Below are 25,516 nucleotides of genomic sequence, written 5' to 3' on the forward strand. Positions count from 1 at the left end.
TAAAACATGCATGCCACCATCCTTCCACTTATCCTCTTGAGGGTTGCTGGGGGGTGGTGGCTGGAGCCTATACCAGCTGCCTTCAGGCGAGAGGCGGGGTTCACCTGGACAGGTCGCCAGTCGCAACACCAGCACATATAAACAGACAACCATTCGCTTGTACAGTCACACCTACGGTCAATTTAGAGTATCAATCAGCCTCGTCCCCTCTTGATGTCTTTGGACTGTGGGAGGAAGCTGGAGTACCAGAGAGAACCCACGCAGGAACAGGGAGAACATGGAGACTCCACACAGGAAGATCCCATGCTCGAGCCAAGGCCAAACTCACAACCTTCTTGCTGTGCACTGGAAGATGCTGTGCTGCACGGCGACAGTGCTAACCACTGCACCACCATGCTACCCGGGATGCATGTCACATTATGTTCATTTTCAAATGAGAATGTAAGGGTTGAGGAAATGTGCAATGTGTGAAAGTTGCTTAAAATTAATCATTTGCTAATAACATGCACATAGTTTGATGTTTATACCACAGCTTACACCACGCTTTTTAGTTAAAACTATATATCGCTACAACCCTGAGAGATGCCAACAAACAAAGAAAAGGCCATTTATAGTGTGGGAATGCATATTAACCTACTGGCAAGGGATCAACTATGGTTGACTGTCACTGTGAGTGCAGGCATTGTGCAGACTAATATGACCTTTTCAAGACTGTGCTCATGTACTTCCCCATTCACCCCCCTGGGAGTGAGCTCAGGAGGACATAGGTGAGGAAAACCACAGGCCCCGATGCTATCAGCTCCAGGTTGCTCAGGAAGTGTGTGGACCAACTCAATGAGGCGTTCCAGTACATGTTCAACCTGAGACTCAGCCTGGATACACTGTATCTGTTTCCTGTGGAAGACCTTGTGTGTAATGCCGGTTCCATCCTAGTGAACCAAGCCATCCTCGCCCTGACCACTCATCTGATGAAGACCATGGAGAGGATTGTCTTTAGCCACCTCCCCGCTGTGGTGAGCTCTGCGCTTGACCCGGTGCAGTTCACCTATCGTTTGGGCATCAGCGTGGATGATGCTATCATCAACCTGCTGCATCGGGCCTGTCTCACCTGGAGTCTCCCAGGAGCACTTTGAGGGTCATGTTTTTTGTCTTCTCCAGTGCTTTCAACACTATCCAGCCATCACTGCTGCGGGGGAAGATGGAGGAAGCCAGTGGGGACCAACATCTGGCTGCTTGGACAACTGGCTTACCTATCTGACAGACTACAGGACGTGAGGATGAACGGCTGTGTGTCAGATGTAGTAACCTTCAGCACAGGGGCCCCCCAGGGTACGGTGCTCTCTCCGTTCCTGTTCACCCTCTACACTGCGGACTTCATCTTTTCAATTCTCCGATGACTCAGCCATCATTGGCTGCATATCAGAGGGGGACGAGCAAGAGTACAGAGGGGTCATCACAGACCTCATGGACTGGTGTGAGGAGAACCACCTGCTGCTGAACACCAACAAGACCAAGGAGCTTGTGATTGATTTCCGAAGGAAACCTCCCCCACACACAGCTGTGAACATCCAGGGCTCAGACATTGAGATAGTGGACTCATCAAGTACCTGGGTGTTCACATGAACAATAAACTGGCCTGGACTGATATCACCAATGCCCTCTACAAGAAGGGCCAGAGTCGCCTCCACGTGCTGAGGAAATTGAGGTCCTTGGGGGTTAGCAAGGCCCTACTCTGGACTTTTTATAGCACTGTGGTGGCCTCTGCAGTGCACTACGTCATCATTTGCTGGGGTCATGGAGTTAGGGACAGGGACAGGAAGAGACCGGACAAACTGGTGAAGAGAGCTGGCTCTGTCCTGTGCTGTTCACTGAACTCCCTCCAGGAGGTGGCGGATAGAAGGATGTTAGCCAAGATGACATCCACCTTAAACAACCCCTCCCACCCCCTGCAGACTGCTGCATCCTCAGTGCAAGAAGGAGCGCTACCACAGGTCATTCCTGCCTGCAGCCATTAGGCTGCACAACTGCATGCTGTGAACATTTACATTCTTGTCTGTTTTTTCAGCAATGTGCAAGAAAATATTCCTATTTTTCATACTTGATGTAATGTATTTTTTCTGTAAAAATAATATCAAAGTTAATATTTATTTCATTTAGATTTTGTTTGTTTCATATTTCAAAAATATTTTTTCTTTCTCCTAATTCATATTATCCTTTCTTCTTCCCTCTGTCAATGCTGTGGTAACTGCCTAAATTTACTCTGTGAGGGATTAATAAAGTATTCTTATTCTTAGTGAAACTCTCACGGTCTCAGGTTTTACACAGCTGAACATCAGTGACACTGACACTAAGATGGACCTTGATATTTCTGATATAATGTTTTGATGACTTCGCTGAACTGAGGGCTAACAAGCACCGCATGGCTAATGAAAGCAGACAAAGACATCCATGAGTGAAACTTATTTTGCCGTAAATGATTTCTTACTTCACCGCTCGCACTCCATTCATTATTTGTCACAGTGTTTTAACTTTCATCATCAGTGCCAGAAGTAGACTACGCTTTACATCAATTATCTTGATCACTTTCACAAGTTATCATACAGAAATTACTTTGAATTTCTCAACTGATCCGACCACAAGTTTTATTTTTTTCCCCTTTTTTTCAGTCAGTGAGTGATGCAAATTCTATGCAAATTTGGTCCCCTATCAACACGATGACTAGATTTTTCAGAGGTCCCCAATGATGATGAGGAAAACATTTCAATGCAGACTTGAAGGATTGAAGGCATGTATGGGCTACTACTCACTGATGAGTGAGCTGAATTTTTTTTCAGAACTCTAGCTCCTCTAGAAAGGGTGGTCCTCGCAGGTGATGATTAAAAAGTTGGTCCCCAGTGAACATGAAAACCAGTAGTTATGTGTGTGTGTGTCTGTGTGTGTGTGTGTGAGAGTGAGACAGGCTGGCCCTGCATGATATGCATGTTGCCTGCTTTGTGACATTATTATGTATGTAGGCTGCTATGGTGCTACCTTGTTAAAAGATAATCTTGTATATTGGAAATTATATGGGCCTATTACACGCGCACGCGTGCACACGCACACACAGCACAGCTGGGCCGAGTGAGATGGTTGTCTGCAGGTGTTTACAGTACTGTGGGATATCGGTGTCGCACTGGCTGCAGCAGTGCACACGCTGCCTGCCTGTAGAGTTCTCTTCTTTGCCTGAAAATTACAACACGACCCAACCAGGCCGCAGGTCTTCGAGCCCAAACCCTACCCAGCCTGACCCCCCCACTCCGCTCGCATGGTTTTCTCATACACAGCAGCAGCAGACACAAATTCCAATCAACCCTTTAATGTTCACGCCAGTTAACAATACAAACTGAAAAAATACACTTCAACAAAAATTAAGGTAGTGTCAGGGAATTAATAAAAATTATATAAAATCACAGAATAATAAATAAAATAGAACTCAAACACTTGCCAATAGCGCTAATTTTCACACCACACATTGTAGTTAAAAGAGTGAAACAACACAATAGGCAAAAAGTGATCAGATGCTAGAATTTCCATCAGAATCTAGAACCTCTCCAAACACTTTCTGTACTAATAATGGCCTACAGGGGCGCTATACCAACTACTGCTGTGTGCGTATATGCAGTGACTTCCGGAATAAACAAAAATGGTGATCTTGTGTTCACATGCTTATTGATACATGGTACCAGGAGTGATACTGATTTGCCAAAATGATGAATGATGAACACCAACCAAGGACCCAACTGAATGTTGTCAGTTACAATGGAGATAAAGAGTCTTTCATTTTTCCTTTAAGTACATTTAAATTAAGTCCCAGGGAAAATAATATTTTTATTATGTTTTAAATTGAAATGTAGGCAAACTGGGCTGTGGTTTGAGAAGTCCTTTATGCCACATTTACCAGACCTTACAAAACTGATATCTTTACATAAAAAAAAGATCAATCCTTGAGTAAGTTTTATGTGTTGGGGGAATACAAAGTGTAGTGTCTAGTTGTGGGGCTGAACTCCCTCCATATGTCACAAATTTCCATCTCTCTTATCATCTTTTCCGACACATCCCACTTTTTTCTCAGTCTCAGATCAAAGTCACCACCACAAACCACCATTCCCTTGGCGTTTGTGATCATGAGATCAAAGATTTGTCAGTAGAACCCCCACGTTGCACCTGGAGGTGCATATACATTTAGGAGAGAGGCTTCTGATCCTTCGAATGTTCCTACAAGCATATTATACCTTCTTTCTTTGCCCTTCATTTCTGATATCTGTTCAAAAATTACTCTTTTCAAGATCATCTCACCCCCCCCCCCTTTGTGTCCTGTTTTATAGGATGAGGAGTAAACCTGGTTAAAGCCCTGCCTTTTAAGTTTAGCATGCTCAGAATTGGTTAAATGGCTCTCTGGCATGAACGTTATATCTATTTTGTCTTTTATCATTTTGCCCACGTAACCCACAACAGGCTACAGAGTTTGCTTTGTGAAAGTGTAATTCCCTGCCTCGCCAGCAGGTGGCGCGTACGCCACAATGGGGGTCCTCAGCATGTATTCACTCCCTGAAACGAGACGTTACTAGAGCGCATGACTATCTTGCTGAGACCCTGGATAAAAGCCATGAGAGAAAGAGTGGAGCTGAATGAATCTGATAGCTCCTCACGACACCTCCGATTGTTTTTTTTTAAAGAGAGCGAAATCATCTGAACCTGACCCTGATGGTCGGAGGCGAGCAAACCACAGACGTTGGCAGTGAATGGACCAAGATCCTGGTGTGGCCAGCTGTGGCGTCTTTGGGACCATCAACACTCTCCTTCTTCTAGATACAGATAGGATCATACGCAAGGCTACCAGGAAGTAGTAGTAGTAGTAGAATAACAAATTTTAAGAAACACACACACACACACACACACACACACACACACACACACACACTCAAAACGCTAAAAGAACATGAACACACACAAAAAAAAAAACCTGATTAGAACAGCCTAGTTGAATGAAAACTTCATACATTTCGCCCACGTCTCAAGTTGGACTTCCTGTTTTGAGGTCTTGTTTGTGACCCTGAGGGAGCCGAGATGTTTTGCTGGTTCGTAGGGAAAGCCTCCATGCGTTGCCAGCAGTGGAGGGCCATTTTTCACAGGGATCCTTGTTTTAGCTGAGTCAGATCTTCCCCGATCACACAAATTATGTTATTCATGTCCTTCACCTGGCCCTAATGCCTTCCATGGCAGGGATTTATTAATTGTTTGTTCCACAGCCAAGACTACCATGCCTCCTTAGCGTGGAGAATCCGCGCCGAGACATAAGTTCGCCCGTCAATCCATCTATTATTCTCCCGCAACACCTTCTTTGTTATCATAGATGTGGACTTGCTCTCTGACCCTTCCTCTATGCCACGAATTCTTATATTCTCCCATCTTGCTCTTCACTCTTGATCCGTTAGCTTATCTTCCAACCTAGCCTGTAGCTTTAGCGGTTCCCTCATAGCCTCCCCCATCCCCTACACTCTTTCCTCTGTCTCTGATAGTCACATTTTGACTTAATCAACTCTGCTGTTAGTTGCCTTAATGTCCTGTCATATCTATCGGAGAGTGTCTGCGTTTTCACACCGAAACGCTCAGCTCTTTCAATATCGTATGTGGGCTAGCTATGTCCACATCAACCTGTAGCCCCTGTGTCAGGATGGCTAGCTGCTTTGTCATCACCTGACTTGTCCGCAGCTGTATGAGCCCTTTCTTTCGTCTGTGAAACCTTTTTTAGTTTTGGTTTGGGCGTATTATAAACACCTCTAACTTCTTCTGTTAAGATGAAAAAAATCTTTCAACAAAATGTCATTTTTCTTGATGAACGAGGCGCTCTGGCAATGTGCTTCCTGCCTCATGGCAGTTAAACTGGAAGTCCCAAAAACTGCCATTTTTAAATTATATCATTAGAACCTGGTTTAAAATTTGAGTGGGTTCTCTCTTTGTCCTTGCTATATCCCTCTACCAGGTTTGGAGAAAATATGCTTTAGTTTTGGCACAATCCTGCTGAAGGATAGACACAAAGACAAAAGCCTCTGGAAACATGAGCTCCTCAGGCAGAGCCAATATCAGGCAGTGCAGCTCATTGAGGACCAGAAAGAACTCAGTGTTAGGCTTGGAACCAGAACTGGCGAGTCAAGTGAGGTAGAACCCCAGAGGCAGACAGACACAGAAGGAATTCCAAATTTAATGCTTTTATTTAAGGATTAAATAAAATTGCCAATCTATAATAAAACTTAAACTAATGGGGCCTAAGTGGGGGGAATGTGTGGCTGTCCGGAGGAGACAGAGCGTAAATGGAGTGTGTCGTACGACCTCAAGTGTGTTGTGGCTGCTGGTGTCTCGCGTGTGGAATCTCGTGTGGTGCCGCTATGTAAATGTAGATGGTGGCAGTGTTGTATATGTGTGGGCGATAACCGAGTCCGTGATCAAGAGTGGGGGGACTTGGAGGAGCAGTCCAGGTCCAGGGGTATGGGAGCGTTGTGTGAATCCAGGGGATTTTCTGGATGAGGAATTTCACAACGACCACTACTTTCAAGCACAGGGCCGCCATCTGAGGCACTTCTTGTGCGGTCGGCATCTCAGACGTTGATGAGTTGCGCGTCCCTGATGTTGATGGGATGTTGCTGCCACACTTGATTGAGAGGGAGATGATGATTGAGATTGGGAGGGGGTTAAAGCTGGAGTCACAACACACGGTTCTGTTTTTCTCTAGTTTATGTGTGCTAGGTGGTGACGACAGAAGTGCGGCGTAGGCTATGAGAGTAGATTTGCAACAGTCGGAAGTTTGCTAATAAAAGGCACATGGTTTGGTGTTCATACCACAGAATAACTTTATAGTTCACGATATATTGCTGCAACCCCAATGAGAGATGCCACAAACAAAGAAAGGCCATTTATAGTGTGGGAATGCACATGAACCTACTGGCAAGGGATCAACTATGGTGACAGTCACTGTGAGGGACACTGCTTGGACTAATATGACCTTTTCAAGACTGCTCAGGCAGTGAAACTCTCACGGTCTCAGGTTTTACACAGCTGAACATCAGTGACACTGACACTAAGATGGACCTTGATATTTCTGATATAATGTTTTGATGACTTCGCTGAACTGAGGGCTAACAAGCACCGCATGGCTAATGAAAGCAGACAAAGACATCCATGAGTGAAACTTATTTTGCCGTTAATGATTTCTTACTTCACCGTTCGCACTCCATTCATTATTTGTCACAGTGTTTTAACTTTCATCATCAGTGCCAGAAGTAGACTACGCTTTACATCAATTATCTTGATCACTTTCACAAGTTATCATACAGAAATTACTTTGAATTTCTCAACTGATCCGACCACAAGTTTTTAATCTCTTGTTTTTTTTTCCCAGTCTGATCGGCAGCATCTGAGCAGCTCCGCTGGAGCAGGGTCACGTCATCTCAGTGGCATTAATGAGGACACTGCCAGTGCTGCTTCTTCACTTTCCCAACCCAGATTTATGCTGCTCGTCGTAGGGATTGAGCCAACCTCTGGTCAGGTGTGAGGATGAGGACGTGCAGAGAGGACATCAAGGTGATGCCACCTGTATTGTCTTCCCTGGTTACACAGTCGATGGAGTTTCACAGGAACACTGGATGTGAACTTCAATCTGTCTACCCCTCGTCCCCTTCCCTCACACAAACTACAGCCCTTCTTTTTTCCTTTGACCTGCTGGGTCCCTTCTTGGCCTCTTCCTGGTAGGGGTGGTTTCTACCTGGTCCTCGTCGTCCCTTTTTCTCTTATTCCGGCCAAAAGCAGGAGGGTCAGGCCGAATCGAGCTTCTCCTTGTTGCAGCTTCCATCGGCCCAGCAACCTGGTGTTCCACCATGGCAGTCACACACCTCTGTGTCTTGACCTCAGGACCTGCCTGATCCCTTCTAGTCCTCTTCCTGACCCTGGCCATTTCTACCTGGTCCTCGTCATCCCTCTTCCTCTTATAATGGCCTGAAGCACCCTGGTGTTCCGCCCCAGCATTGGCACACACCTGGGTCTTGGCCTCAGGAGCTGCAGGGTCCCTTCTAGTCCTCTTCCTGACCCTGGCCATGTCTACCTGGTCCTCGTCATCCCTCTTCCTCTTATAATGGCCTGAAGCACCCTGGTGTTCCGCCCCAGCATTGGCACACACCTGGGTCTTGGCCTCAGGAGCTGCAGGGTCCCTTCTAGTCCTCTTCCTGACCCTGGCCATTTCTACCTGGTCCTCGTCATCCCTCTTCCTCTTATAATGGCCTGAAGCACCCTGGTGTTCCGCCCCAGCATTGGCACACACCTGGGTCTTGGCCTCAGGAGCTGCAGGGTCCCTTCTCTGCCTCTTTATGATCTCAGCAGTTTCTTCTTGGTCCTTGTCATCCCTCTTCCTTTTATTCTTTCTGGAAGCAGGTGAGTCAGGCTGAATCTGGTTGCACTGTTTTCCAGCCTTCATTGGCCCAGCAACCTGGTTTTTCACACAGGCAGTCACACACTTCTGGGTCTTCACCTCAGAACCTGCTGGGTCCCTTCTCGGCATCTTCCTTATCCTGGTGGTTTCTGCCTGGTCCTCGTCATCTCTCTTCCTCTTATTGTGGCCTGAAGCGGGTCTGTCAGGCTGAACCTGGCTGCTCTGGCTCACAGCTTTTATTGGTCCAGCATCCTGGTGTTCCACCCCAGTAGTGGGACGCATCTGGGTCTTGGCCTCAGGACTTGCAGGGTCCCTTCTCTGCTTCTTTCTGTCATGGTTTGTTTCCTTCAGTCTTCTATCAGCCCTTCTCTTTTTCCACCGGCCTGACTGCTGGATGCTGTGGTGGGGAGGCTGGGCTGGATGTTCCTCCACATGTGGATATGCATGACTGGGCCTGTAAAATGGCATTAAGAAGATTCTTTACTTTGAAATAAAAAAGCATCTGTAATAATGGTGTGGTGATGAAGGAGAGCCTACCCATCCAGATGACTAGAGGTCTTGATCTTTTTTGAAGGCTGATGAGATGTCTGAGGTGAATTTTTCTCATCATAATCATCATCGCCGTCGTCAGCATTTCTCTTCCTCTTCACCCCGGAAGGTCGATGACACCTCTGCTTTTCAAGTTTGGGTATCCAGGGTTCAGTCAAAGTTGAGATGGACGACAGTGCACTGTAAGATAGGGAAACAGTCCATCAATTGGGTGAATACAAATGTATAATATATCAAAAATAGCCAGTAGAATCATGGTGTGAACTTACTAGTTGCTGTCAGAGTTAAAGGCCTTCAGGTGGTCCAGGGTAATAAAAGAATGAGCCAGCACCTCGTGAGGCGTTATTCTTTGTGAGGGGTCAAGAATCAGCATCTTTTTTAGCAGGTCCACAAACATCTGGCGGTCAGCCTTGTTGGCAGCCTCGTCTTCAGGAGCCTGCCACTCAGTAACCTGGAACTGGAACCAACAACAACAATCAAGGTCAGATGTATCTTCAACTACCCCCCCCCCCCCCCCAAATTTGAACTACGGTCCCCACTTACAAACTCAAGCTGATCAAGAGTGCTGGCCCCGTGGGTCCTGGTATCATATGAGTGGATCCCTGTCTCCGAGAGGAACTGCTCCGGTGTCTGAAGAGAGAAAAACACTGATGAATGGACTTTTTTTGAATTCATACTCAGTTTTAAAAACAAAGCTCAGACATGTTGCTCAGCTCTGTCACTTGTGTCAGCATGAGTGAGGAGGTACGAACCTTCAGTCTCCACAGACCCTCTGAGTCTTTCTTGAAAAACTGTTTGGTCTTTAATCCTGACGACAGCATGTGCTGTGGTATGGGTCCCTGGGTGTCCGTGATGTACCTGAGCTGAGGATACAACGCAGCGTCAGCTCACAAAGGCAGTTCATAATCAAGCAACCAATCATTTCCATATTCATCACCATCGCTTACAAAACACGTCCGTGAAGTTTCTGTGACTGGAACTTACCATGTCGTATTCATCCATCCCAGGGTAGAGCAGGTCACCGAGGAACATGCAAGCAGCCATGAGGCCCACAGACCACATGTCTATGGCTTCTGAATACGGAAGCCCCAAGATTATCTCTGGAGAACTGAGAGGGAATGAACACACAAGAGTGAATGCCACTTTCACTATTATATCATTGATTATATGATAAGTTATGATAAACCTTTAAAATGACTCTTATTCCTGTTATAATTATCATTATTATATTTCAGCTCCTCGCTAAGTCATATTTATACATGTGTATGAATGGATGAAGGGACAGTATGAACTATACCAGCAACCAATACACCACTAAGAGATCAAGTAAAGGTCCAGGTCCTCACCGGAACATGATGGTCTGAAGCTTTCGACCCCGCTGGGCCTGGGAGGCTTCCATGGCGAGGCCAAAGTCAATGATTTTGATCCGCCAAGGCTCCTGCTTATGGTTGACCAGCATCACGTTGTTGAGCTTGAGATCAGCGTGTAGGATCCCTGCTTCCTTCAGTTGGCAGAGTCCACTAGCGAGCTGAAAGGTTATTAAAGGAGAAAAGGGCGATGTGATGACACGTTCTTCTTTGGATGAATGCATAAATGAACGTTGTGGGACATACCTGCTCAGTGATAGGCCTGATCTCCGTCAGATGCAATGATGAGCCTTGTCTCTCAAGCATGATGTCCAGCAGAGACTGGTCTAAAGTTTCAAACTCCAGACAAAAATGTTGTCGGTCAATGAAAGCTTGCTCCCAGTGGACAAAGAAGCTTGAATTGAGCGTTTTGATCCTCTGAAGCATGAGCACCTGGAGATAAATGAAAATAAGGTTGTATTCCTTTGAGAGTTGTCGCAGTTTGTGTATTTTAGGGTTCTACACCTAAAGGAATGAGCTCAAGTTCAAGGAAGTATCGTCACAGGGAGATGCAGTACCTCACGTATGCCATCGCTCTTCTCCAGTGTTTTAAGCGCCACAGTTCTTTCACCACCATTCACGTCAGTCCTCCTGCATTTCATGACTTTGCCAAAGCCTCCTTCGCCCAGGATGGACAAGACCTCGTAGGTGGCGTTAGAGGAGAAGACGATTCCTCCGGGGATCAACGGTTCATTGATTCTGAATGACATATTTGTAGGTGTGATGAATTCAACTATGAGAGAGAAGAGTAGACACAACATTGATTCACGATGTGACACTATCACTACATCTGTATCGACGTGAGAAACATCTATACTTTGGGACAAGATACGGAGCGCAGAATAGGAATATTTGTCCCAGCCTTTTTTTTTTAAATGGAGCACAACGAAGCCTGTGCACACTGCGTACTCATACCCTTTATACCTTGAGAGAGTAACACCTTCTATTGGCTTGGTAACTATTATCAAAGAATATCACTGCTTTTTTCGCTCACCTATACACCACACTTGTCTTTATTGAGACACAAGTGCGAATACGCTGAAGGCCTACACTGATTCACAAGCGTTTGGTTGTCGAGGTGTTGCCAGAAGAAGGCTTGAAGTTTACGGATGAAGCAGAATGGGCTCATATTAGCGATGTCAGAACAGCTGAACTCAGCCAAGATAAGTGTGTGCATTGAAGTCCACCGTCTCTGATGTCAGCAGAGCCTGGAGAGAAGTTGTGACATCACTGACCAGTCTGGTCCAACACAGATCTCACAATTCTGAGGCTGAGCCGACTCTTTTCGCTCTCTGAGGAGGATTCGGTCATTTATTCATTATTCAATCTGTATTTTGCGTGTGTGTGTGTGTGTGTGTGTGTGTGGGGGGGGTGTATCCCACAAGGCCTTCAGTATCGTGCTGACTCATCATGAAACATCATTTCATTGTGAATCTCATTTCAACAGGCAGCGCTGTGTGTAGCAACATGTCTGAAAAGAAGTGGAGACGCGGTGTTGCTATTAAAGGTCCTTCTTGTGAGATCATGAATGTCCGCGGTTTGCAGACACATTTTTATTTTTTCATCCATCACCCTGAAGACTGAAGCTTCACAATAATCGAAACTCATTTTGGACTACATTTTGTCACCACAAAGACAAATCTATTTGTGACTGAAAATGGCAGAAAAATTTTGAGACATCAGTGACTTTTAGATTTTTGGATTAGAAACTTCTCAAAAGCTGGTGGTGGTGCAGTGGTCAGCACTGTTGCCTCACAGCAAGAAGGTTCCGGGTTCGAGTCCCGGCTCCATCACAGGATCTTTCTGTGTGAGTCTCCATGTTCTCCCTGTTCCTGTGTGGGTTCTCTCTGGTACTCCAGCTTCCTCCCACAGTCCAAAGACATCAAGAGGGGACGAGGCTGATTGATACTCTAAATTGACCGTAGGTGTGACTGTGAGTGTGAATGGTTGTCTGTCTCTATGTGTTGGTCCTGTGATGGTCTGGTGACCTGTCCAGGGTGAACCCCACCTCTCGCCCGTAGCCGCTGGGATAGGCTCCAGGCTAACCCTTGACATTCAAGATATAAAAGGGTAAATAGAAAACACTTTTCAATCACTTCTCAACCTCCAGCTTAACGTCAACCTTTCAGTCTCGTGGATTTCTCTGATAATGTCGAGCCACGCAGTCACTGAGGGGTGTGGGGCAGCAATCAGCTGCGAGTGATCGCCTTCTTGCTGCCACCAGGGCCGCCTTGACCTCGTGGTTGAGAGGTTTTGGAGGCCCTGTCCCATCAGTGCTGTCTTACTTGTGTCCCCCTCTCTGATGCCCGTGGTGTCCCTCCCTCTCCTCCTCCTCCTCCGCTGTGGCTGTTACCTCCACCTGCTAGGGGCTCTGCTTCATGTGCTGCCTCCAGGGGGGTTTGATAGTGAGCGCCCTGCTGGGGGCCTACTATCATCCGGTGATTTCAAGAATCCTGTGAGCTTTGGGATGCTCTTGACTAAGTCTTTTCCCTGATTTTGCTTTTCTGCAGCTAATTTTCTTTTGTGGGCAACGCTCTCAAATTTACATACTACATAAAGTAGTCCCTATTTATAATATAGGCTATACGGTACACAGGAAAACTGACAAGTTACAAAACAATGTGACTTTTTGAGCTCATCGTGTCCCATCGTGTCTCTTGCTTCAGCCCAGGGAAGCTCATGTGGCCTCGGCTGCCAAACTCCATATTTTCAAAAGGCATCATCACTTCCCATCACTTCCTCTGGCAAATCACCCAAATGCAAGAGTTTCCATGACGTAGCAATGTGCAGAATCAGAATTTGTTGCATTCATTTGCCAATAGTTTCCCAGAACACCTGCATCTTTGTGCTTGCCTAGAAGACGTGGTAATGACTTGCCTCTACAGCTCCACGTCCCCTCTGACACGAGGGTGCTGATGACGACTGGTATCTTTGCAACAGAGGAGTAATAAAAAACGAATCAGGTTCTTCCAACTGAACTCGGGCGAATGCACTGAACAAATAGTCGAGAAGACAGTCCTACACATTGTCCCGTTGTCGGGGTGTGATGGTATCCTGCAATTCCGTTTCCCAGTTCTCTTTCATACAATCTGTTGATTTTCTCCGACCCTCTGCAACTCCCCTGTATAGTTTTGAGAGGAGGGATTTAGAGCTGTCAACATATGCCTTCCTGACCAGCTGTATAATCCCACTGGAATCAACATTTGACTGCCTGTCGGCAACTTCTTTCATTAAGTAATGGCGCAGTTGTAGGTTTCTGAAAAAGTCCTGCTTATCAAGATTATGCCGTTCCTGCATTGTCTGAGAGTCTAGGTTCACCAGGTTCACCAGGTTTGGCATTTTTCAAAAAACACAGTCAGATATGGGGGTGAGCTCCATCACCAGAGTCCATACATATCCTAGAATCTAGGATATGTATGGACTCTGGTTCATCAAGGACCTTGATGAACCATTGTATAATCCTCCTTGAAAACCTCCATCCATCCATCCATCGTCTTCCGCTTATTCCTATTAAGGGTCGCGGGGGGGGGGGGGGGGCTGGAGTCTATCCCAGCGTCAACGGGCAAGAGGTGGGGTTCACCCTGGATGAGTCACCAGTCCATCACAGGACCAACACATAGAGACAGACAACCATTCACACTCACAGTCACACCTACAGTCAATTTAGAGTATCAATCAGCCTCGTCCTCTCTTGATGTCTTTGGACTGTGGGAGGAAGCTGGAGTACCAGAGAGAACCCAGCAGGAACAGGGAGAACATGGAGACTCCACACAGAAAGATCCTGTGCTGGAGCCGGGACTCGAACCTGGAACCTTCTTGCTGTGAGGGGACAGTGCTGACCACTGCACCACCGTGCAGCCCCCTTGAAAACCTCATTGCATTTAAATATGTTTTGTTTTGGATATTTTGCTCGGCACTCGTTCATCAAGCTGATGAAACATGCATAAAATGTGTTATGATATGAAAAGCCCACGATGACTTCCAACAATCAAAGGATCTTTATTGTCACCATGCAAAGCCCAAAACAGCTTGCGCCTCATTAAAGGCAGAAAATAGGTTTCATGTTTATTTTACACGAGTTCCAAACCTATTTTCTGCCTTTAATATAAAAAATCCTGGATAAGGATTAGGGTTAGGGTTATGCTAACCCTAACCCTAACCCTAACCCTAACCCTTGGAGGGAAGGTGATGTTGGTCGAAGTGTACGAGGAGCACTCGAGTGAATCCACAGCAGAAAAGCAGAATCTACTTGAAAACATGCTCGACGAGGTCCGAGTGAGGTGTGAAGCAGAGTGGAGTGTTGCTCTGCTTCACATGCGCCCGAGTGTGCGCTGGTTTCCAAAGGTCTGTCAATCAAAGTTCTGTGTATGTCTTCACACTCAATCTCTGCAGTGTTGACTGGAGGTTGTGTCTGGAATGGCCGCATGACTCCAGCACCTTGTTGCTTCTGTGGACAACACAAACGGATCCTCAGTTTAAATTATTATTATTACTTTTTTTGGGGGGGGGGGTCAAAAAATACATCTCAACTTTGATGCTTCCTAAATTAGAATCTGCTGAGTGAACAAGTCTCAGGGAGGTTCGACATCGTGTGTGGTGACCTCCTGGATGAGCCCCCCCCCCCATCGCCTGTGAGACGGTCGCTGAATTTTCAGCTCCGTTTGCAATGAGGTAAAATGATGTGTTCAGGTTTCCAGAAGAATCTCATGTGTCAGTGTTCATAGCACTCACAACCACAACACTTGAAATTCAATGTTAAGTTCCAAAAAGACAACAAACTCATCCCAACACCAAAATGAGAGAGTGAGACCAGAGAGTAGAGATGCTGCAGGTGATAAAACAATCATGGTGACATCTAGAGTTGTGTACCTGGATGCTGTCTGCTGATTGGTTCATGCTTTCTTTGAGGAAGTAGTCCTGTTGAACCACGTGTTCCAAGACCTGGAGGTGGCTGGGAACCACCAACACGGGTTTCACCTCCTCACTCTGATCAGCCCAGACATCAGGCCAGGAGTGGTTGGTGTATAAAAAAGGAAGACAATAATAGAGTATAATTATGCACTGTGTGTACTTGGTACATGTACTTAGACATATTGTGTGTATGTATATTGATATATACATTTTGTACTAACATTTATGGGCTCAGTGTATTTCTGTTTGTGAAAACAAATGAATTAGTCACCAAACTACATTACCCAGGACTCCTTGTTCAAGCCAGGCACTTCCTGTGACAGCTCTGATTGGTCGACGTTGTTAAGCTCAGTTCAGCTTCCAGGGAGCTGCTGATGCTACCAGTCACAGACAACTTTTAGAGGATGAGAAGTTTTACTTTTAAAGTAGCCAAGATCCTGAACCTGATCTTTTGAACCAGAGAACACAGAAGAGGAAGTCCAGGTTTTAGGAGAGGAAGTGCAGGTTTTGGAAGGAGAGCAGGCAAGAAAGAGGTCGGCTATAACCTCTCTTCCACTACCATTCTTTGTGCTAAGGTAACTAGCGGTCAGCAGGCTTAGGGTCAGGTACAGACTGTGTGAACGCAGAAAAACGTGGTGTGCCTTTTTGTATTCACATGTATCTCGGGAACAATGACAGTGAGAATGTGCGGCCCTCCACAGGGAGTGTACACACGCTTTGGTCCATTGGTGACACACGACCAACAAATGCGAAAACAATTCCTCCTCAGTAATTTACGCAGCAAAAACAACAGTGAAACACAAGTATCTTCAGCTACACGCGTGAATGTGTGCGCAGCAGGATGGAGGACAACGGTAACTTTGGGCTCATTAGAGGACATGAAAATATATATTTAGAGGCCATGATGAGACCCTTTCCCTTAGACATGAGCCAGTTTTAATATGTGAACAATCATAATAATAAATGAATGAATAAAAATCACAAATAAATGAATCAATAAAAAAGGGTTTAAAATTGGAGGAGGGACACTAAACAGTTACCTTGAATTAATGAGACTACTGTATGATCATTTACTGCGATCAATTTCTGAGTACTTCGTTTACTTCAGTGAACACACATTTATACCTCCCTCATGGGTTCTCATTTACCTGCACCTACATTTACCTTTTCCTCCACATTCACTCTTCACACCTTCATCCATCCCTCCACATGCAGTCAGTTCATTGAGTTTAGTAAATCAAAGGTGTGCCTGTGTACATGTACCCAGTCCCAGTCTACAGGGAGCAGTAAGCTTCCCCATCATGTGTAAATATATCATGTATTACATCAACCAAGTCTTCCAGCTTAGGCACCTCTGTCCTCAGACATTTTCTGGTACCCCCCCCCCCCCCTCCCAGCGATCAACATTGTCCTGAACATTTTGATGTTTCCACTTCTTTCAAGTTCAAAGTTTCATTTACCCAAACACAAGAGCTCAGTGTTTTATCCATGCAGTCAAGCTGATTGTCAGGGATCTGCATCGTATGTGGAAATGGTCAGCTTTAATAACTCCTTCATCTTCGATCCCATTTATTCTGTGCTGATGTTACGCAACATCTGGTCCTGTTCTCTCCAGGATCAGGAGCAGGTTTCCCTCTACTGTTGCCTGTTCATCTCTTCCCATTCTTCCACTGATAGTAAGACGTTTGTCTCTTTCTCCCATTTCTCTTATAAATTCAAACTTTGGTTCATATACTGAAAAGAACATTTGAATATTATCTGACTGATCGCTCCAATTTCAAACTAATATTTCATCAATGAGCTCTGAGGACCGCACCAAATTTTGGGGGTACGGGTTTAGTTTCTCTCCTCACCAGAGCCTAAAAGGTAGATAATCTTCACTCCTGTGAGACCTGCTGAACACTAGTTAGCTTAGCACAATGAATGGTAGTGGATGCGAAGTACTAACTGCTGTGCTGTCTACAACCCCCCCCCCCCCTCCAATAATATAATATAGGAATCCTTCATGTAAAAGCCAAGTCAATCAGCAAGACACTGCAGGGAATCGAACCCCGTCCCAGTAAACCAGGAGTACCGTTACCAGCGTCTTTTACTTTTTGATGCTACATGAAAGGAAGCAAAACCTGCATTCCACCAGCATGAGAGGGAGATTTATCCAAATGTTTCAGATCATAAATGAACTCAGCAACGCTTCAAGTGACCAGAGTTCAGGTAAGACCACTCTTACTGGAACCACCAGCAGTACTACTGGTCATACTGGTCCTGTGGGATACAGCTCAAGACTGCAGGTCTGATTATTGGAGCCAATTTAGCTTCTGCTTCTAAATGCTGTTGGAATGCAGGAAAAAGAAACCTTGTACCCCCCCCCCCCCCATGTCCTCACCTACTACAGTCTAGCCACCTTACTCACCGACTCCCCCATCCCTCACCTAGACTCTTACTGCCCCCCCCCCCGTTCCACTCCTCTACCACCTCACTTACGTGGGAGGACAGTTTTAAAACGTTTGACTCTCACAGCCTTCCTTCTGTTGGAGGCTTGGGTGCTTAACTGAAGGCGTTTCTCTTTACGAAACGCCCAATAAACCGTCACCCTCCAGTCCCTCTCCTCCCTGCTGTTAAAACCTCTGTCCGTAACCTTCAGCCTCTTCTCCCTGCGATGCTCCCAAATCATTTTCTGCCTCCATTCCCTCTCCTCCCTCTGTCTCATTCTCTCTTCTTCCTGCAGCCTCTCCTGTCTTACCGTTTCCTCTCGGCGGAGGATGGCCTGCCTCAGCCTCGCCTGTTTCATCAAGGCACTTTTGCCCACCTCACCCCTCTGTCGAACTAACTCCTCCCTCATCTTCCTCCCCCACACCCTCCCCTCAGCCATCTCCTGCTCTAACCTCTCCCTCTCCAAACAGGTATCCCTCCTCTTTCTGTACCTTTCCTTTATCCTCCTTTCTTCCTCCTCTGCCTTTCTTACCATTTCCTCTTCTTCCCTTTTCAGCCTCTCTGTCTCCACCATCTTTGCTCTGCTCCCTCTGGAGCTCTCCTGGATTCTCTGCCTCTCCTCCTCTTCCTCAGCCTCCTCCACTATCCTCCACCACTCCTTCCCCATCGTCTCTCTGCTTGCTTCCCAGCCAAATTCAAACACCCTAATTGACACCAGTCAAAATGACCACGTGACCATATAAATACATTAATTGACAAATAAATACACAATCATATGTAAATATCAACTTTCAAATCAGCAACAATAAAATCACAATCCTTCAACAAATCAGCTGAACTCTGTCTCTCCACACTGACCTTCTGTTACCTGCCTCCTTCTGCTGCTGTTCAGTCCTCTGCTTGTGAACTCTAGAAAAATGAGAACACTAGAATAATATAGACACAACATGAAAATGAAACAGGAGTTTATACTTCTGCTATTTCATTTATGTAAATGTCTCCATTTAATAATGTGATTTAGAGAAGTTCTTCTCAAACATGTACAGTGTGTAAAGTTAGGTCTGAAAATGAAACAAGGCTCAATCCAACAGTTGACCTCCAACCCCCAAACCTCAACTTTCCCTGCACTCAGAAGAAACTAGAAACTATGAGGTTTCTGGTGAGGAGGAGAAACTTAAATCTGCATTCTTCCATCATTTATTAGCTCTTTAATACAGTGTTAAACCAGCAATAGATCCATCCAACGTGACATGAACTAAATATCCCGGAGCTTCTCTAACACAGTAAAGCGATACATGGACGACCTTGACCTTAGAGATGCCTGACCTCTCCAAACACATTAAAACAGTATAAACTTCCTCCTCAACCTTCCAGGAATCCTTCCAAGGATTGATTCCTTAACAACTCCATCGCCAAGTCTCCACCATTCGAACACAGACACACATCTTAAACTGTTGAATATAAATGTGGGTTTGGCAGGTTTGTCACTTATTGATCTGTGACATTCATAATTTATTTCTGAAAAAGTCCGAGTCCAAAGACTGAAATCAAACTAGCCAGTGAATCATATTAATGTCGGGAAATAAAGCATGGACGATGTAGCGTAAAAACATTTGCCTTTATCACCGAATAAAAACTCCAGTCTAAATGCTTCTAGCAGGGTTAATTTGCTCAGCGTATTAAATTATATATTCACACTGTTCAAAGCTTCAAACAGTATGAACAGAAATGTCCGAACATTTACGTAGAATTAGCATCCCGGCTAATTTTGAACAGCATTCCCGGCGCAGGAAGGCTAATTCAGCCTAGCCTAGCATGGTGGGACATTCGTCTGGTAAGAAGCAGGTGGGTCTGGTCTCACCGCTCAGAGGCTCCCCCAAGGTCGCTGAAGACACCGAAGCTCCAAAAAAAGTCTGGGAAACTCCTTCAATGAACTCCCTGAAAGTCTCAGTGGCGCTTCCGAGAGTCCGTGACTTCCCTGGCGGCTCGAGGTGAACCAACCGTTAATGACCGCTGCCTTTATATAAGCTGCTTTACATACGTCACTCATCTCATGATGGGCGGGGCTATGAGGGAGAACCTGGTTGCTAGGTGCGTCATTGTTGTTTTTTAATTCTCCTCATCCCGTCCGGACTGATGGCTCATTCAATATTGATATACATGGTCAACATATATATTAATATAAATTGTTATGGCTATAGAACATTCCTTCAATAAATGAATAAATGTATCAATTACATCTAAATATATCGTGTCTTAGTGTTAGGAACCCAATGTAGTTTAATAAATAAATAAAAGGAGTCTGACTAAAAAGGATGATTTTATTGCTTGCCACATTTATTTAACTGTGGAGAACCAAAATGATTCATCATGCATGTCATGCGACAGTCGTTCTTTTATTGAAAAGGAGATTTTAAAGTCAATGAAGATTTCAACTGATTAAATATGTGTAAATTAACAGAAGGCCCACCTCAGTAGATTTGGTATTGGTACAAATAAGCAAAGTTTTAAATCTCTTATGATCAAACAGACATAAAACTCCTTCAACAACGGATTCTTTTTTACTTCACAAGTGTTGAATCAATTAGGTTTAAAACAGATCGTAGTCTATAATTAAACATCTCGAACTACAGGGACAGACAACACGTGAGACATGAACAGAGTAGAAACAAAGTGCAGAGAGAAAACAACACTGGGAAGTGAAGACAAAGTTAAATTTACAAATGAACCAAATAAAAATATAAATCTGAATATGACACATCTAAAGGTGGTATTCTGTAGTTGTCTAAGTGCAAAGTGTTGCACATTGCAGTCAGGGTTTGCCAGGGTTTTCCAGTTGTGGTATACACACACCTTATTAACTTAAAAGAGCATTAAAGAGTTCAAACACATGATTCGTTCCAATCGCTTTCTTGTTTGTACAGTCTTTAATTGTAGAACAATGCTGCTGGATGTCCATAAGAAAGAGATCAATATTTGGTTTGCAGTCTGTGCATTTTCTTTTGTGAATGTGAAATTTCCCAAGCAGCTGGATTAGTTGGACAAAAAAAAAACTGTATCATTGTCCAGATTTCCTTCAAAATAAATAAAAATGTCCTTTTCTTGTCAAAGAATTGCTCGTCCTGTTATTGTGTACAATAAGCGCTGCTGCACCTCTGACGCCTGCGCTCTTCCCCTCCTTTCCCGCCTTCTCCACCAGGGGCCACAGCTTGCTCCTTGCGTCTTTATCTTCTTGGGTCAGGTCCTCCAGGATCTTGATCTTTCTCTCTTTGAGGACACCAGAGGTTCTGGCGTCCTTCCAGATCTTGTCTCTGTGGGACCGGGACAGGAACTGGACGACGATCCGGCGGCTGGAGCGATCTTCTCCGGAGCGGGGACCCAGGCGGTGCGCGATGTCCACGGAGAGGGGCAGCGGGTCACCGATGTCTGGGGAGATCTGGCTGAAGAGGTCAGCGATGATCTACTTGACGGTTACTCCGGGCCGCTCGGGGATCCCTGCGACCCGGAGATTCCACCTTCTCTTGTAGGCGTCCAGGTCGTTGCACCTCTCATGGAGCGCTGCGTTTTCTTTCTCCGGAGTGTCAACTCTGGTCTGGAAATCGTCAGTTTTCGTCGTCACATCCTTCACTTGTCTCCCCAAGAATTCAAGGGACTCTGTGACGCTTCTCAAAGCGTCTGTGTTGGATTGAACAGAGCTTTCTAGGGACCGTAGCCGTCTGAGGGATTCTTCTTGCATCCTCTCTCTCTCCGTGGCTGACAGCAAGCGAGAGGTGAGCCCAGGCTGCTCCTCCTCTCCACTGTTCGGTGTCTTCGTTTGTTTGGATGGTGGCACATGTGGAGACTCCGGAGAGGGCTCTGACTGTGCCCCCTCAGAGTTCAGAAGCTCGTCCATGACTTGCAGCGACTCTTCAGTTACTTCCGTGCATAAGAATGCATCTTGTCAAGAAGGAAGTTCTTCCTCATTTTCAAAACTGCGTTTTTTCGACCCTCCGACCACAGCAACACTCACCTCCTCACACTCGCTGTGTTACGAGTGCGACGCTGAGGAGAAGGAGGGAAGGATCGCTTCAACAATGACGTCTGAAAAGACCGGTCGTGATACCGTTGAAGAAGCCCCCGCCACTTTCAAATGGTTTGTTTGGCAGCATTTTGGTTTCCCAGTGGAAATTTCTGTCCCTGCTACCTCCGTTCCAAGTGAGCGCATCTTTTCAACAACAGGAGACGTAGTCAATGCGCAAAGGTCCCAACTGCTGGCAGAGAATGTGGACATGCTTATATTAAAAATAATATATTGCACACATAATAATACATACATCTTATAAATGATAATAATATTAAAAACGAACATGGATGTGTAGTGCAGCAAGTTGTCAGTGCCATACATGTTCAGGCTCTTTGCACGATTTGCACCCTGCATTGTGCACGCTGCCTTCACGTGAGTGCCCCAGTAAAAAAAAAAAAAAACAGCAGCAGCGGCGAGCGGTTTTATTGAGGAGGAGAGTCAGACGTTGACAAAATGAGCTCAAGGAAACGAAGCAGCATTTGGATGCACTTTTCTTTAGTGGCAGACAGTAAGTCTAAATGTAACATATGCCAAAAAAATATTTCTATTAAGTCAGGCTCCATCTGCACAGACACCTGAAAACGCAACATCCAACAATCAAAGCGGCAGAGGTGAGAACAGAGCCAGATGACTCACATGACAATCAAGTCTCTGAAAATGCCAGTGCTTCTTCTGCCTCCACATCAGGTAGTGCTAGACGTCATACCAGTGCTCCCATCACTCTAGCCACAGCTACAGCAGCCTCTGATACCACTGGGCCCACATACACTTTGCCTGACCAGCCACCTGCTGCTGCTACCACAAAAACAAAGCAGACATCTCTTAGTCAGTACTTTACAGCTCCTGTCTTGACCCCATTGAGACAGGAGAAGAAAGATGAAGCGCTGGCAAAGATGATAGCTACTGACTTGCAGCCATTTCAAATTGTGGAAGATAGAGGATTCAAAAACTTCTGCTATGCTCTCAACCCCTCCTATATTCCTCCATCGGAAGGTATTTTTCAGAGAGTGTCTGAAATGCATGAGAGAGAAGTAGCATCACTTAGGAGAAGGGTGTCCAAAGTGTCAGCAGTGTGCCTAACAACGGATTGTGGGACGTCAAGGGTTACCACCTCATTCATGTCTGTAACATGTCACTTTACTGAAGATGTCCACGTGTCCTCCTGCCTACTGGACTGTTTTGAATTCAGTGAGCGGCACACAGCAGACAACCTGGCAGAAAAGCTTCGTAGTGTTGCAGCAGAGTGGGGGATTGATAAGAAAGTGGTGTGCTGCTTAACTGACAATGCTGCAAACATTACTAAGGCTATTCAAATAACAGGATGGAGCCAACTCCCATGCCTGGCACATACCATTAATCTTGTGGTCAGAGATGCCCTTAAAGGTCCACAATCTATCATCGATAAAGTTGAAGAGGCAGTGGAGCACTTTCACAGAAGCTGCACAAAAACTGAAGGAAACACAGCTCCAAATGGAGGTGGATGAACTACGACTCCAACAGGATTGTGTCACAAGATGGAACTCCACGTATGACATGTTGCAGAGTTTTCTGACCAACAAAAATCCCATCGTGTCCACCCTGGCCATCACCAATGCACCAGTCCGCCTTTTATCCCAAGAAGAATGGACGACACTGCAGGAAATGTGCACCATCTTGAAACCATTTGAGGAGGTCACTGTTGAACTCAGTGCAGAAAGGTATGTTGTTAAGGAGTAGATTTCTAACGCATGCGTGCAAATTACCTGATACTAAATTATGAATATTTGTTACCATAGTAGATATCTGTTTAGTACATTGTAATATTTGTCATTGTTTAACAACTTTATAATCGTATCCTCAAAGTAATATGTATTTTTTTGGTCACTAGCTACAGCCTCAAAAGTCCTACTACTGGCTAGGGGACTGCAAAGAGCCACGAACGACAAAAGACTGGTCAACTGTATTTGTGCAAGCATGTCGACTAGATTCCATCGAATCGAATCAAACCACATCCTTGCAGATGCTGCTGCTCTTGACCCTCGATTTAAGAGAATGGCTTTCGCTGATGCAAGAACTGCAGATGAGACCTTCCAGAGGATATCAACTGCTATCAGACAACATTTATTCCTGAGAAAAATACACCAGCAGGGTTACTTGTGTTAGCTGGCATTTAGATTGTCCTAGCCTGCAGTTAGCATGTGCTAGCCTGCAGTTAGCATGTGCTAGCCTGCAGTTAGCATGTGCTAGCCAGCGGTTAGCTTGACTTAGCTTGTAGAATCACCAACCTGTTCACTCAGTCACATCTTTTACTGCAGCTAACTGTTGTGACGCAACATTGGGTGTCTACATTGTCAGGGTGGTGAAATTGTAGCATTGACTAAAACAGCGGTGATCAGCCACTACAGCGCCGCCCCTACTTCACTCACATCATCCAATGTGCAGGGCCCACAAGGTCATCAAGTGCTAAGCTACCAATAAGCCTATCTACAGACTAGCAGTTACAGGTGGGGCCGACATCACCAGCCTCAGCTCACATCAGGCAATATGTGGATATTAGATTTTTTTATTGTGGAATGATCCAGGTGGGATTTGTAGGTTAGGGTTTCGGTTTCTGTGGTATCGAAATCCCTTCAGATTTTTTTTTTTTCTGTGCAAGTGCATCCAAATGAATTGTGATATTAATTTGTCTAATTCTTGATATTTCCCTTTGGGAGTTCTGCAGGTATGTTTTGGAACAGATACAATGATCTGGGTAACAAGGTCATTTTTATTGCTTCCACCCTCTGTCCTAATCCTAAATAGGGAACCAGATTCCACCTCATCAGATCAGATTTAATTTTGGAAAATAGGGGGTCGTAGTTCTCTTATATGGTCAAGTTCATGTCTTTTTTTGAATGTTCACACCTTGATATTTAATTGACTTTGATTCCCGGCTAACTTTAAATTCCTCGCTGATGGACTGGCAAGGAGGACAATTAAATGTCAAAATTTGAGATTTGTGCGTATTTAGTTGATAATCTGATAATATGTCACATTCCCTCAGGGTTATGAGGAAAGGGAAGCGAATGGCTGCCCCAAGTTTATCAAATTGTCATCAGTAAATAGGGCAACTTTGTGTTCTTCTTGAGACACCCTGATGCCCTCGATCTTCTGATTCTGCCTCATCCACTGACCCAAGGACTCTGTAAAGATGGCAAATAATAGCAGGGACACAGGGCAACCCTGTCGACATTCCTGTCTTGTTCAAAATTATTTGATAATCCTCCATTAATCCGAATACATATATAAAATTTATATATTTTCTTATGTAAGAACGACCAGTTGACAGAGTCGAATGCCTTCTCTGCATCTAACAAGACAGCCTCTAAATTGTCTTTATGTGGTGGTAATATCCTCCTGACGTTGTCCCCTGTTTGTCTCTGTCTAATGAACCCCGTTTGATCCAACTGGATAACATCGTCAAGTATTATTTCCAAGCATTTTACCCGAATTGACATGAGGAGTTTATCATCCTGGTTCAAGAGCAATCTGTCCAATCTTTACCATCTTTTGGTATTACAGTTATAAATGCTTCCGTCCAAGATGGAGGAATCTCTCCTTTTTTTAAGGACCCAATTGAATGTTGTCAGTTACAATGGAGATAAAGAGTCTTTCATTTTTCCTTTAAGTACATTTAAATTAAGTCCCAGGGAAAATTTTTTTTTTTATTATGTTTTAAAC

At 45.1% G+C, this 25,516-nt stretch overlaps 1 protein-coding gene and 1 long non-coding RNA gene across 2 annotated transcripts; both read right to left on the reverse strand.

Annotated features, from left to right (window-relative positions):
• Positions 1-6,582: 6,582 nt before the first annotated feature.
• Positions 6,583-11,180, reverse strand: LOC147245468 (uncharacterized). Its single transcript, XM_086184711.1, has 9 exons — positions 10,932-11,180; positions 10,621-10,806; positions 10,354-10,535; positions 9,992-10,115; positions 9,760-9,870; positions 9,551-9,637; positions 9,277-9,464; positions 8,996-9,187; positions 6,583-8,912 (listed from the first exon to the last, which is right to left on the reverse strand). The coding sequence occupies exons 1-9, from the start codon at positions 11,172-11,174 to the stop codon at positions 7,727-7,729; spliced, it is 2,499 nt and encodes an 832-aa protein (XP_086040837.1). The 5' UTR covers positions 11,175-11,180; the 3' UTR covers positions 6,583-7,726.
• Positions 11,181-18,138: 6,958 nt separating this feature from the next.
• On the reverse strand, positions 18,139-19,753 carry LOC147245469 (uncharacterized). Its single transcript, XR_015110051.1, has 3 exons — positions 19,616-19,753; positions 18,613-18,663; positions 18,139-18,458 (listed from the first exon to the last, which is right to left on the reverse strand). It is a non-coding gene; the product is annotated as an uncharacterized LOC147245469 (long non-coding RNA).
• Positions 19,754-25,516: the final 5,763 nt, after the last annotated feature.

Source organism: Aulostomus chinensis, chromosome 18 (genome assembly GCF_037954235.1).
Source record: "Aulostomus chinensis isolate RoL2024-O1b breed Wild chromosome 18, RoL_Achi_v1.0, whole genome shotgun sequence".
NCBI lineage: Eukaryota > Metazoa > Chordata > Actinopteri > Syngnathiformes > Aulostomidae > Aulostomus > Aulostomus chinensis.